Source organism: Vitis riparia, chromosome 14, assembly GCF_004353265.1.
Source record: "Vitis riparia cultivar Riparia Gloire de Montpellier isolate 1030 chromosome 14, EGFV_Vit.rip_1.0, whole genome shotgun sequence".
Classification (NCBI taxonomy): Eukaryota; Viridiplantae; Streptophyta; class Magnoliopsida; order Vitales; family Vitaceae; genus Vitis; species Vitis riparia.
The window spans coordinates 17,684,967-17,701,032 of record NC_048444.1 but is presented as its reverse complement, the minus strand read 5'-3'; the positions used below and the strand labels follow the sequence as shown (position 1 = coordinate 17,701,032).

The following is a 16,066-nucleotide window of genomic DNA, read 5'->3' as shown; positions in this document are numbered from 1 at the left end:
AAGGTACAATATTTTTGGAGTAAAGTGGGGAATTTCTATGAAGGTTCCTTGATTTGTTGCATTCAAATTCAAAATACTTACTTTTTTTGAGTTATTTTTTCCTTAAGACGTGGATGCACGCGCTGAGAAAGTGAGTGGTAACTTGCCAAACTTGTCCTAGTTTGGCAAAGGAAATAATGTACTCAGTCTTGCCATTTGCACTTACTATTTCTGCTTCTTTTTGACTCTCTGTGGACCACTTGCTTCTCTCCCTCTCTCTCTCTCTCACTCTTTCTCTCTCTCATTCTCTGGGATATATACTACAGTTGCTTCCCCTTTTCCGGGATAGAAAATCTAATGATCCGATCCTCCATAAATCATCCACCCAATAACTGAAACCTTTCATCATTCTAGATTTTTAGCCGAAGGTACTGTTTCTCAAACAAGGAAGCTCGAGGAAGAAGAATATTCTATTCTCCTTCAATTTCAAGATCGAGATCACAAAGATATGTGTCCATGCAAAATCTAGCATTCATCACTCCTGAAAAGGGTCTCATTTGCAGTTGCTAAGGGCCAAACGCACTACAGCCAGCGGCATCATCCCTAGAGAACTGCATGTCCCCACTCAGCTAAGAGGAAGAGCTTCATTTCTCTCTCCACACAAGGAAGCAGCAGGAGGATCAGAAAAAATCTTCGAAGGAGGAGGAGGAGGAGGCGGAGAAGAAGAAGAAGATCAAAAGCAACAAGTTGAATCTCATTAGTAAGATCCAGGAAAAGAAAGCAACATAAACCTAATCAGTCCCATGGATTTGGTTTCACAATCAGGAAACCCTAACTCTGTGAGCACCATAATCAACCCCAACAATCCCAACACCTCATCCACAATCCCATCGCCTGCGGTTTACGCTCCAAGCCGGTACGAGAACCAGAAGCGCCGAGACTGGAACACTTTTGGCCAGTATCTCAGGAACCACAGGCCTCCGCTCTCACTATCCCTCTGCAATGGGGCACATGTCCTAGAGTTCCTCCGATACCTCGATCAGTTTGGCAAGACCAAGGTCCACAACCAAACTTGCCCCTTCTTCGGCCTCAAAAACCCTCCTGCACCTTGCCCTTGCCCGCTTCGCCAGGCCTGGGGAAGCCTGGATGCTCTGATTGGACGCCTTCGAGCTGCTTATGAGGAGCATGGCGGAAAACCAGAGGCCAACCCATTTGGTGCAAGAGCGGTGAGGCTGTATTTACGAGAGGTTCGCGATTTTCAAGCCAAAGCGAGGGGGGTCAGCTACGAGAAGAAGCGAAAGCGGTCAAAGCCCAAGCTAGCACCACCACCTGCGGGTGCAAGTCAGTGAACCAACAAATGGAGCAGTTTGCATTAAGGATTCAACTACGTGAGTAATATTGAAAAGCTTCATGGAATAACCAGGAAAAGCAAAGCCAATAGATATGGAATCCTACCCGTAGATTTACCTATGTGGGTACATTTCTATATCTTCCCTTTCCAGGTATAGAGATCAATGGGTTGCTTGAGCCGTTGCTTTAAGTTAAAAAATACCCTGTGTGTATTATTGGTTTGCTTTCTTAAAAACTTGGCTATCAGTTGTTATATTGTGGGCGCCCTTGAATCTGCTGTCAATGCGAACAGTATAGATTGGGAGTAGCAATAGTGGTAATAGCAGTAGTATTGCAGTTAATAGTAGTAATTGATGCATATTTGTAGTACTAGAATATGTAATTGAGCATGAATCTGTACTTGAAAGTTGATGTAAGCAACAGACTTGTAAGCATACATGTTGCTTGATTATTTCTTCTTTGTTGATTTCTACTTTTAGTGAGTATTGGAACATTTAGTACTTAATGAAAATCATGAATAGAGCTTCACTTGGATCATTTGTAGATATGTCTCAAGCTAACTATCAAAGCCGTGGATCTAGTGAGAAAATTGAGGCAATTTTACTAGAACAGTTGTTTCATTTTAAGGCATTGGTAGTGGCAGACAATGCAATTTCTATATTCCTTCACATAATTGGGACTTTTATGGTAATCTCTCTCTCTCTTTTCTCTCTCTCTCTCTCTCTCTCTCTCTCTCTCTTTCCCCTCTAGTACTGGACATTCCTAAAAGAGGACAAAGCATTAGAGAAGTGGAAAATTCACATGAACCTTTAAACAGTGAATCTACTTAGTTATAATTGAACTCAAAGAATATTATCTATTAGATTCATTATTAGGAAAAAAAGACAAAACCTAGATCCAACTTTTGCATTCTAGATATGCCAACCTAAAACACATAGGAATTATAATATATATATATATATATATATATATATATATTATGATTAGGTACAAATAATGAAGTCAGGGAAGACTTAGGGCATTGAGAATGGAACAGCATAAGTTTCTTGATCATAATCAACACAACCTTGAACTGCTTGACATGGTAAATAATAGTTTCTTATTGTCGGCTGCCGTTGGAATATTTTTCAGATCCATCTTCAGAATATGTAACCCTTGAAGAATTTCACTGAATTTTCTGAGTCTTAAAAGAAAAGGATCAACTTTTATTTTAGTTCATGTATGGGAGTGTATTTTCTATATGTATAAACAGCTAAACAATAGTGCTAGAGATGGAACTCCTTTAATTAGGAAGTTTATGATGGTTCTGGTAACATCAAAACCCCAATTAAAGGATGTATGCTCAGAACTATGCACAAGTCATCGAAAGAGAGACTGGGACTTCCCTCCATGTTGCAGGCAGGATCCATAATACGTGTCTTTGTATCAGGAATATTATATTTGTTCAAGTCTAATGTGATATCTAAATGCTTTTTATCATCACTATCACTTGCTCATAGGATTCTATTTTTGGTTCACTGAAGTCTACTTTTGAAGGTGAATTGATATGTTCCTGAATATTACAATCTCTTTGGATCTCAAATTAATGAAGTGAGTGGTTGAGAGTTGCAATTGCTAAGTGCTTTGTCAATAATGTCAACCTGTATTCAATTAGCTAGGCCTTTGGATTCGTAAGAGATCTCTAATTAATTTGCTTAGGTAATGCTGTCATTGATTGGAATGTCTTATAGCCATTATCTTAATCAAGTGTTGGTACCTCACCTGCCTTCTAAACCAAATAGAACTTCTTCTCTAATCATTGAAAATGAGGACCACACATCTCATCAATTAATGATTCGATAATAGTATGCATTATGTCTGATCATGGTGAACCCTTAACTTCATTTAGGAAATGAATCATTTAATTGAGTGCTACCCCACTCTGTGTAATTCTACTAAGCAAACAGGGAAATCTGTACTTGATGATGATCAAGTCATTTCTCATAGATATGATAGATAAATTGTTGCATTTAGTGAATGATACAAAGGACTGAATGAATTCTGTGATTGGCATGAGCAACTCATTTAGCATTATGTTTTTTTAATGAAAGCTATATGGCTAAATGTTAACAATCTATTAATTACTAGGTATATATGTTAGTAAGTATAGATGATAAGTATACCATCTGTTCATCATTTTTCTGCAGGTGATCCAAGTGTAGTGGGGGAATCTGAACCATAACCTTAATATTTCAATTTTTTTTCCCATGAATTTCCTTATCCTGCATTGGTGAATTGATAAATATTTTGAACATTCAGAGTATTTATTTCTACAGCCCTTCTGCCTGGGCAACAATGGCACGTCTTAATTTAATCCATGACTGAAATGTCAGCCATGAATAACCCCCGCCTTGCAGTGATCCAATTTTTGCATTTCATATTTCTGATCAATTCAAAGGAAACATGGAACGATGCTTCATCATTTTTTTTCAACTATAAACAAATGAACATAGTTGATCAATGAAGAAGTATTACAGAAGCTTGCATTATAATGCGGTTTCCCATTTCAACAATTTAATATATATTATAATGTCTCAACAACCCAACCGACCCTAGAGGACCACAGGCATGATTAGCATGTTATTTTCCACAACTTTAGTGAAACATTTACATCATATGATAATAATTGTCAACATTAATTCATAAAGGAAGCTGATTCATTTCATTGTCAGCCAGATTTTAGAGCAAATGAAAGCTGGTGTGCATAAGATAATCCAGATATGGTAGGGCTTAAACAGCACAAATTCAATAGGAAGTTCAACCTTTTTGGTTACCATAATTAATAGGTTAGGTGCTGGGTTAGATAGAGTGTTGTACAGATGATCAAAATAGTGATCAAGAAGATTAGGAATTGGAAAAGAATATTTTAATTCCCATTTCCAAAAATGAACATTAATTACTGAACTGATCAGTATTCATGCACAAGCCAGCCTCATTGAGTTCACATGTATCCCTCCATTTTAGGCAATCTCAGATACATCTTCCACAAGTATTTCAGTAAAATTTTTAACTAAGATGGTAAAAAGTGTGGAAATGCAACACTACGTACAAAGAAAGCAAGAGGTTTGAAGGTCACGCGGGCAATAGTAGTTAAGGGTATTCAGGGACATAATGTCTTTCAAACACGGGAGACAAGAGCATGCCCTTGGTAGACATCTGACTGTTCTTGGGATAAATGCAATGTCGGGCATGGAATCACAAATGAATAATTTGATGATCATTTGAGTTTCATTACCTGTGTGTGCATAGGGTTCACGGGCATGAATCATGTGTTCATGATGAAATAAATTAGGAAGGATTTCCTGTTCAAATTGACAAAACACGTGAATGCAATTCTGACTAAAGAATTTCATTACATTTTCTCAATTCCACCTCATCCATTGCCTCGCAACCTTAATGAATAAAATTAAGGGAAGCATCCAAAGCATTTGATGTTTTATGTTGACACTCAAATTACATGGAAGAGCAAGGCTCCAGGCGGAAGTTCATGGGCATGGGCTTAATTGTAATTGGATATCATCCATGGTTCATGAGGTGATCCGAAGTTGGTGTATTCCTTGTATAGAAATTAGTACGATATATGATCAATTACCATTTTAAATACGTCAACAACCTGGACATGGGAGGAAAGTAAAGTTCAAATAAGTTGAAAAAATGGTGTGAAAAGATGGGGAAAAGTGATAAAATAAAGCAGAAAGGGAGCCAGAAGGTACTCCATGCATATATATCAAAACGTACTCTACCTGGTGAATAATTAGTCAATACAAAAAATCCCCCCATCTCTCTCTCGCTTCACAATTCAACCTCATTCACATTGAATAGAAGCTATGAATAGCTCGGTTGACTGTGTCTAGGTATACTTATCGTGGTAGTAGGTATCACTTTTAATGTATAGGGAGCAAGAGTTTTGATGGCCCATTATTTTATGGTATACGTACATATGTCATCGTGGATGAGACGACTGAGGCAAGATACCTCATTAAGATGCTAGGAATTCATGGTATAAATTAATAGGATTCTTTAGCGTCATGGCTAGGGTTAAAGGGTAGATCTACTGGTGCATTTCTAAGAAATCAAATTTCACCATTTGGATTTGAAATGGGAAAGTTATCTGTGATTCAAGCTTGACATACTAGCACAAGAAATCGTCATGGAGAATAAGCAGGAATATGCGTATTCAGTACCAACCATGCACTAGTTCCATTCACTTTGCTTTTCCAAGGGTAGCCTCCCATGGAGTGTTCCAGAATCTTAATGCCATAACCTGAAAAGCAAATGGTTTTAGGAAGCTAGTCTTTAATCAGCCTTCAGCCTTCAGCCTTCCCAAGATGTCTTGGTCCCTCCAACAAGTCTTTCTGATGAAAATCCTTTATAATAGAAAGTTTTGATACTTTTTAACTTCCTGATGATGATAAGAATTCCAATTTTGTAGTTTAATTTCATTATTTTAAAAGTCGAAAGTTCTATGTAAGAAATAGTCAACTTATATTTTATTTGATGATTTTTGTTAAGGTTTTATGGTTCCAAGGATGAATAATTAAATAAGGATAAGAACAAGGAGGTGTTTAGTAAAATTTAATATTACTTAATGGTTTAAATTGATTTTAAGTTAAATTATATTTAAATTGATAATTTAAAACTTATTATTTAATTTTTATTTTAAATATTAAATTGCTTGATAAAATTAATTTACTTAAAACATATTTTAAATCATTAAATTAATATATTTATCCTTATAAATTGTAATTAGGATAAAGAAAGTTGAATAATAGTAAAGGTTATGAAGCAGTAAAGGAGATGATGGAGATAATTAAAGTAAATGAGAGTACAAAAGTAAAATAAAGATATAAATTTAAAATAAATTAATTAATTTTAGTTATTATTTAAAATTGTTTTTTTACTATAATTCATATCAAACATACTTTATTTATTTAATAACTTAAATGAAGTTATTAAGTCACTTTAAGTTATTAAGTTGGTTTACCAAATACTTATTAATTACAAACCTTTTCATTTTTAACGACGATTAATGGTACTTTTTATAAAATAGTAACCTTTTATGAAAAAACATCCAACTTTTAATGATGAATACTAGAATTCTTACAAGTTGTTAGTAAACTTTGAAGTCACAACTTAATAATTACATTTTTCTTTCCCATAAGCTCAAAATCATGAAACCCTAGTCCAATAAATTAATCTGAACATGGATAGATAGGTTAAAGTTGTCCTAAATCATTTTTAGCAAAAATTATTGGCTTAGCTTCAAAGTGCATGCTAGTAATTAGTAAAAGAATTTAGTAAATTTAAGCAACCATTGTTTACAAAAAATATTTTAATAATAAAGTAGCCATTGTAGCATGTTTTGAGGAAATTTATGTCAACAAATTACAATACCAAGTAATAACAAAAGAACTTCTTTGATAAGATTGTGGAGCTGTTAGAAAGAAAAGACTATAAACAACTAATTGAATTAGAGAAAGGGTACAAAGGCATCAAAACAAACAGTTCCCCAATAATTGACTTGGTGATAGTTGGGCAGAAGGCCATAGTTAATTTCCTTTTGAAATCATTACTGGCTATTCCAAAGGCAATAACAAAGGTTTCTAGAGGAGTAAAATTAACATTATGGTTATTGAGTTTCAATATTAATTTGCAAGAGCTCTTGAGAAGTTTAAATTGAGAAAAAAAAAATGTATGCAAATCCTTGTCAAGTAGTACTATAAGTAATTAATTCTTCTATTTAATTAAGTTAATCATTACTTCATTAAGCTGGTATTTATTTTTTTATTGAATAGAAAATATTAAAATATTTGATTTTTTCTATTCAACCAAAAATAATTTATTGATATCAACCAACATAACTAAACTAAATTTATTGATAACAAGTTTATTTTAATTATGTTGGTTGATATCATTAATTTACATTTAACTGAAAAAAAAAATCAAATATTTTGACTTTTTCTATTCAACTAAAAAACAAATACCACCTAAATTTGCTTAAAACTTAGTCCCATGCACCAACATTAATTCCTCATTCTTAAGGATTTTGAGGATGTTTTACCATAAATGAAAGTCATGTTGTGGTTTGAAAAGTCAAAGTTCATAACATGGTGGCCATAACAGGACTTTTATGCAAAATAATGAGTATGAGAAAGTTCTTCATCCAATAAATAAAATCATGTTTGCTCCTTGAGAATTTGAAGGAAAAATATAAGGAAAAGAAAATATAAAAAAAAAAGTAAAAGGAAAGAAAAAGTGAAAAAAAATAAATTAAATAAATTAAAATTTAATAAATTATTTTTATTTTATACTTTAAACTTATTTTATTTATTTTAGTTCATTGATATAATAATTAAATAATTTTAAAATGCATAAGTTTCTAATTAGTTTTAATTATATTTGATTTTTTTAATATTTTTTATAGGACAATCAAATATGAAAATATCATTTTTGTTATAAAATATGAGATTTTGTACCACTATGGTAACTTGTGGATGATTATTCATAAATATCTTGTGTGACTCCCTATAAAAGAGAGAGACCCCTAATAAAATTCAAGAGAGTTTTTTCGTGCATTCTATTCTCTTTCTACATTCTAATTTTTCTTTCTTGTTTTCTTCTCCTTTCACTTTATAATTATACAATATGTTATCAGCACGACTAGTCTCTACAAAAGAAATATAAAGATTTTTCTCTATTCAGAAAAATAGAAAGATCTTCTCTCTTATTTCTCATAAAAATGTATGTGATAAACTTATATCATGATTTTCTATTTTATTATTCTTTGATCTCTATTTTCATTTATTTTATTTGAATACATAAATATGTATAATCCATATAACCAAAAGTTATGGGGTAAATTATAAATTATGGGGTAAATTCATAACCAGAAATTATGAAAAATATGTGCAATTCCTATAACCAAAAGTTATGAGGAAAAATTACAGAATTACAGATACATGACCAGAAGTTATGTATATGATCTCTAATTATTTATTTTTAATTATATGGTATAACTAGAAGTTATACCAAACAATATTATAGCCAGAAGCTATAAAATAAATAAATAAATAAATGTTCCTAGCCTGAAACTATATACAAATTTATATATAAAAAAAAAACAGTTCATAGCATGAAGCTATGTACAAATTTAAATATTTTCTTATTCTGACAAAATAATCATGGCCTGAAACTATGAAAGATATTAACTTTTAATTTCTTTAATTTCTTTTAATTATATTGTGTAACTAGAAGTTATACATATATAGTTCATAGCCTGAAGCTATGTACAAATTTGAATATTTTCTTGTTTTGACAAAATAATCATAACTCAAAGTTATGAAAAATATTGGATATAATTTTTATTTCATAATCATTTATTTTTCACAACAGGAATTATGAAAAACAATTTTTATTAACAATTGTTTCATAGCCAGAAGTTATGCATACAATTTCTAATTCTCTTGTATAACCAGAAGTTATTCAAAACAAAATTGTCAATGAATCTTAGGGTTATGATCAAAGGAGCAAATCAAGCATCTCTGTAAGATCGCGCAAAAACACTAATTTTCCTTCGTCATCATCTCCATGAAGGTTTAACAAAAAATGAGCTTTTGATGAGAAATCACCAATCTAGTCCAACTAGATCTGAATCATTCCCTGAAGTGAATGCAATATTGTCCCAAACTCGTGGACAATGACGAGGACGTGGTTGTGGTCGTGGAAGAAATCCCCGATACCATGGTTCTTATAGTAATAATTCACAAAATTCTCAGAAAAGGAAAGCCTCATTGCACCACCAGAAGTGGAATAATACTGAGGTAAAACAAGAAAATGGGAAGTGTTTACGAGATAAACCTCCTAAGAACCATGAGAATAAGTGTTATAGATGTGGTATAAAGGGGCATTGGTCGCATATCTATTGTATGCCCAAACATTTGGTCGACCTTTACCAAGCATCAATAAAAGGAAAGAAAGTTGAAATGAACTTCATTGATAGTGATGGCCAAGTGAATCTAACCCATTTAGATGTTTCAGATTTCTTTGAGAATCCTAATGGGAAAATTGACCATCTAATTGGTGATGGAAATGTTTGTTATGATTAAACATTATGTTTTTATTTAATTCTTTGCAAATAGGTTTATTTTGTTATCATATTTGAACACATTGTTTATTGTTCATTTTTTATAGTTTATTTCACATTTTATTATTTATCATTTAAATTCTTTTCTTTATTTATACTTGAAGATACATGGATCTCTCTCATACCTAATCCATCACTACAATTAGTTTGATTATTGAAATACTTCCTAGTTATTTCATGTATAAATTGCTCCACACTTACAAAATCAAATGTGTGAGATACTTACAAAATATATAACTTTAAATTATCTTTTCATATTTGTTTTATTGTGTTATATATGCTCTCATTGCTTTTACACAACTTATTAAGTTAAGTTATCACCGATGACTAATATTTTCCATTGATTTTAACTTTTTCTCTATGATAATATTTATTCAACTCTATAAAGACGAAGTCTTTATGACAATGTTTTATGACTTGTTACTTTGATGAAACTCTTGTCTCATTAATTGCACAACATTGATGACAAACAATGTTAATACTATATCAAGTGATATAAACCTAATTAAAGACTCCAAAAGAGCTTATATTATGTCACTAGTAGTATTTGATTCCATGTGAATGACACTTTATACAATGATAAATCTAGAAGAATCTTTTATGACCAACTTGGTCCCCCGGGGTAAAAAGTCATATGGATATACATTACAAAACCAGAAGTTTTTAATTAGTGACTAGTCTACCTATACACTTAAAAGGTAGAATGATATGTTGTGCATATTATCATTTTAATGAGACAATTTTCTCGCCGTTAGGGGAGAAGAGCCAATTCCAAAAGAACGGCATGAAATTATTTGGAATACATTGACTTTGACTCATCTTGATTCTCATACAAATCAATGTGAACTAGAAGTTCAAATAATCATTCATTTGCAAAATCTTGCAAATCAATTACAAGATGCATTCATTGATACAAAGAAAGTGACAAAGTCATATATCTCGGCTACAAATACTCCAGCACGGATTGATATCCCTGTAGGACAGTTAACAAATTAATCTAAGATAAGCTTAAAGCGTGGTAGACCTGCCAGCTCAAATGATGTAATTCCTCGGAAGATGAGAACCCAAGAAAAACTTGGCACTCTAAAGGAGGCCATAAAAAATAACTAATCAGTTTAAAATTGATAAATCTATAGCTCTAGAAGAGGCACAAATAATATAAGAAGCCCCTGAAAAGGCACATATATTGAACAAAAAGCCCTTGAAGAGGCACATATTGAATAAAAAAAGTCCTTTAAGAGGCACAGGTACCTGAAAATTGTGAGATCTCAGTAAGTTATGTATACACGGGAGAAAAATGGGATCAAAATAATGTTATTTTCACTTTCCAAGTGGCCTCCATAAGAAATGATGAAGATCTTGAACCATGAAATGTAGAAGAATGCCGACATAGAAATGATTGGCCAAAATGGAAAGAAGTTATACATGCAAAGTTAAACTCATTAACAAAATGAGAAGTTTTTGGACCTGTAGTCCAAATACCTGAAGATATAAAGCCTGTTGAGTACAAATGGGTATTTGTACGAAAACGCAATGAGAATAATGAGATCATAAGATATAAAGTGCGATTAGTAGCATAAGGTTTCTAGTAGAAACCTGGTATTGACTAAGGAAACATTCTCTCCCGTCATGGACGCAATCACATATAATTTCTTAATTAGTTTGGTAGTCCCAGAAGGACTAGATATGCATATCATGAATGTTATTATAATATATTTATATGGATCCATGGATAATGATATATACATGAAAATCCCTGAAGGATTTAAATTGCCTGAAGCAAATTGTACAAAGCCTCATCGCATGTACTCAATCAAGTTACAATGATCCTTGTATGGATTAACATGTGGTATAATCGCCTTAGCGAATACTTGCTAAAAGAAGGGTATATGAATAATCTTATATGCCCATGCATCTTCATTAAGAAATCAGAAATCAGATTTGAAATTATTGCAGTGTATGTTGATGACTTAAATCTTGTTGGAACTATTGAAAATCTCACAAGAACAACAAATTACTTGAAAAATGAATTTGAGATGAAAGATCTTGAAAAACAAAATTATGTCTCGGTTTGCAGATCAAGAATTTTCCAAATGGAGTTTTAATAAATCAATCAACATGTATTAAGAAAGTTTTGAAGCGTTTTTATATGGATAAAGTGCATCCTTTAAGTTCTCCAATGGTTGTCCGATCACTTGATGTGAAAAAGGACCCATTTCGTCCTTGCGAAAAAGGATGAAGAAGTACTTGGTCCTGAAGTACCATATCTTAGTGCTATAGGTGCACTTATATATCTTGCCAATTGTATACGTCCAAACATTGCTTTTTCTATCAATTTATTAGCAAGATACAGTTTTGCTCCAACTCGAAGACATTAGAATGGTATCAAACATATATTGCGTTATCTTTACGGAACTACTAGTATGGGTCCATTTTACTCAAGAAAATCAAAGCAACAATTGCTTGGATATGCAGATGCAGAATATCTTTCAGATCCGTATAAAGAAATTCTTGCAATTCATGAAGCAAGTCATGAATGTGTATGGCTAAGGTCAATGATCCAACATATACAAGAAACATGTGGACTACCTTTCATCAGAGACAATGCAACCATGTTACATGAAGATAATGTTGCTTGTATTGCACAAATTAAAGGAGGATTCATAAAAGGTGACAGAACTAAGCATATCTCCCCTAAATTCTTCTATACTCATGAGCTCCAAAAGAAATGTGAGATCGATGTTCAACATATTCAGTCATGCAATAATCTTGCATATCTATTCACATAGGTGTTACCTTTTACCATATTGAAAAAGTTAAGGTATGACTTTGGAATACGAAGATTGAGAGATCTACCATTTGAAATGTTGAAGAAATCATAATCATGTTTACATGAGGGGGAAAATGATAATATGGATATACTACACTCTTTTTCCTTCATCCAGGTTTTGTCCCAATGGGTTTTACTAGCAAGGTTTTTAATGAGGCAGTTGTAGTAATCCAAAAGAATATTGTACTCTTTTTCCTTCACTAGGGTTTTTTTCCATAGGGGTTTTCCTAGTAAGGTTTTAATGAGGCATATTATTATGATCGTCCAAAGGGGAGTGTTATAAAATATGAGATTCTGTACCACTATGGTAACTTGTGGATGATCATCCATAAATATATTGTGTAACTCCCTATAAAAGGGAGAGACCCCTAATGAAATTCAAGAGAGTTTTTTCATGCATTCTATTCTCTTTCTACATTCTAATTTCTCTTTCTTGTTTTCTTCTCCTTTCACTTTATAATTTTACAACAATTTTCCTTTTTTTTTTTGGTTTTTCTTAGTAGTTTTTAGGAACCAAACATAACCGAAGTTCTAGTAATTGAGTGACTAGCAAGATGAGAAATAATAAGGAAAACTAATTATCATATGTTGAAAGTGAGAATAGCTAAAAAGAAAAAAGTGTAGTAATTTACAAACCAAAGCAAATTTAAAAATTAAAGAAGTAATTGAACTTCAAAATAAGAATTTTTCCACCTAAGATGAAAATATCAATTTTGATTGTTGGTCAGTTTTATGAAAATATTGACCAAAAATATCAATATCGACAAAAAAAAAATTGATAAAAATTGAAAAGGTTATCAAAATTGGCAAAAAATAAAAATGAAAAATGTTGAATGACATTTATAAAAATGTACCAAATATGTATTACATGTGATAAAATTAGTGATATTAGTCAACGAAATAATATGTATTGATTAACATGTGTGATTTTCAAAATGTTGATGTGGATAAATTATTAAAATTATTAAATAAGTACTCAAGTCAAATAATTTTTTAAAAAGAACTTTCAAATAAAAATATTTTTATTTGAAAGTTCTTTGTAAAAAATTATTTGACAATTTATATATTCTTACTAGCTTTCTAAATTTGTAAGACTATTGGAACTTATTTACATTAATTTTTCCATCAAATTAATTTTCTTACTTCAGAATTATTTTTCATAAAATTATTAAAAATTTATTTCTACATTTTTTTGTTTAGATATTTTGGTTGTTTGTAATATTATTTTTTAATTTGATGAATTCACTTTTTATATTTTTTTAAAATGATAAAATTAAATAGATAAATATCATATATTTCTAGTGATAAATATCTTATATATTTTGAAAAATTAGTTATTGTTGAATTTCAATAAAATAAAATAAAATAAAATCGTTGGTTCAAATATAGTCATTAGATTCAAGTGAGATAATGACCAAAGTTAGACAAATATCGGTAATTTTTTTATGATTTTTCTTTAATTTTTTTTTTTTTATTATTGAAAGGAGATTATGAAGCAAAATACTTACAAATTTGATTGAAAAATGAGTCATAATAATTTTCAAAACTAAATTTTATAACATCTTTAAAAAAATTTGAACACCAAAATATGTCAGAAATCCCCACTGAAATTATAATGAGATTTCAGTGAAATTTTGTTGATTATTTTCCAGTATTCCACCATTGTATTCTTGTGCATTCAAACATAAGGATGGAAAGACTTGCCCAATCTAAAAAGGTTGTGGCTAGTGGAATTATTGGAAGTTCTTGTGATATTTATTGATATGAAAGGCACACTTTCGATCTTACAAAACCATTTCAAGATATGAAACCAAAACAAGAATCTCTTATGTGGTTATGCCATGAAAGTTTCTTGATTAATGAAATAAAGATGATAAATGATGTTGTACCAAACCTCTTGTTGATAAATGACAATTTTCAAGGTTAAGTGAGAGATTTATGCTTACACTTTGGAAAAACTCAATTATCTTATCAATTAAGCCAACCAAGATTTCAAATTACAACTTTTATTACACACTAATTGACATATAAGAGATCAATTTCAATTACTCATTTAGTCCCAAAATTCTCAATTCCATGAGGTTAATTGATCACTATTAATGCAAGTTGTGTGTTGGATATAAGTAAAATCAAACATTTTGGGGCATAAAAAAAAAAAAAAGTTCTAATATTTATCAGAGCTAGAAAAAATCTATGTTTACTAAATTGATTCAAAACACACCCAAGCTAAAGCCTTTCATCTCAACATTGACTTCTCACCTATAACACCTCTAAAGTTTCTACAAATGTTAATTCTAAAATCACTTGGGAATTCACCATCTCATAAAAAACATGAATCAAAGAGGATGCTCCTATTCTAAACTCAACTCTCTAAAAATTACTCCTCTCTAAGCTTATTTCTTCTTCAATCTTCCACAAATGAAGTAGGTCTCCTATGTATAAGTGAATTTGAGTAAGAATTAATTCAACAAGGTCCAATTTTGGTGAGAATATACATAAGTATTGGCCCTTTAAAATAAAGAACTCAGAACATGAAAAATACATATCTATGCTCAAAATTGCGCTAGTGATGCAACCTTTATTGCACTAGTAGCATAGAAAGACATATAAATGGCATGCTAGAAATAATCTTGGTAGTGTCGTGCTTGATTTCCTTATGTTTGGGGGTTTTCTGTAAATATAGGAATCAAAGAGGTTGCTTGATTGGAGTAACTAGAAGTGTTAGGTATTATCTCCATAGGGATCTTCATGGTAAGGGCGAACACCAAGAATAGATATCTATTGTGATCATGACCCCAACATTTATCCTTCTCAACCAAATATGTTTGACCAAAGGTCGGGGGAGAAACATGTGTTGAACCAAAACTTTCAACCTTGGGTTCAAACCATGTATCTAGATGTAAATGTATTGTGTTTTGTTCACATTAAAGTTATCTCAACATTCCTCATGCAAACCTACTCCCAAGGTTGCTTGACTTTCAATCCTCACATCTATTAGGATAGAGTTCCTAAAAACATAACATGATGTAATAATAATGGATTTCATTAATATTTATATTATGATTTTGGTTTTCATTTACCATCTTATTAATGCATATGTTTAAAATGGACATTAAAGTTGACATCACTTACATTATATTATACATGACTTAGGTGCATATGTTTGGATAAATCCCTTTAAAAAGGTGAAATGATGTAGTAATAAATTATTTTTATTATTTATAATATTTATTATTCTAGTTTCTTGTTTATCTATCCCATTCATACATGATCATTTTTAAGCATTTCAAACCTTACATTACTTACAATGTACATGTCTTGGATGCAAGTAAATGAGTTGTTCACAATTAGTTCATTAACTTAGGCAATTTATTTGAGGTTATAGTACACTATCTTCTAATAGGAGAGATGGTTTGTCTTGATCATTAGGATATGGTTCCCATGATGAGTGTACTAATGCGTATGGTATTAGGATAGAACCCTTAAAAGCATAACATGATGTAACAATAACAAATTTATTATTTATTAATAAGATTTCAATTTATCTCTTTCTTCTGTCCTATTCTATTCATGCATTATATTTTATAATCATTCTAACCTAACATCTCTAGTATTGTACATGACTTGAGTACATTAGGAGTTGCGTGAAGATCCAAGTTATGAGTTCCTTGCAAGTAGATGATTTGTTCATAATTGGTTTATGGACTTAGACAATACATTTGAGA

The 16,066-nt window shown here is 31.3% G+C and overlaps 1 protein-coding gene across 1 annotated transcript; it reads left to right on the top strand.

Moving 5' to 3' along the window:
- Positions 1-232: 232 nt before the first annotated feature.
- LOC117929567 (protein LIGHT-DEPENDENT SHORT HYPOCOTYLS 1-like) lies at positions 233-1,866 on the top strand. Its single transcript, XM_034849881.1, has one exon. It carries the CDS (start codon positions 783-785, stop codon positions 1,326-1,328), a length of 546 nt encoding a protein of 181 aa, XP_034705772.1. The 5' UTR covers positions 233-782; the 3' UTR covers positions 1,329-1,866.
- The last annotated feature ends 14,200 nt before the right edge of the window (positions 1,867-16,066 follow it).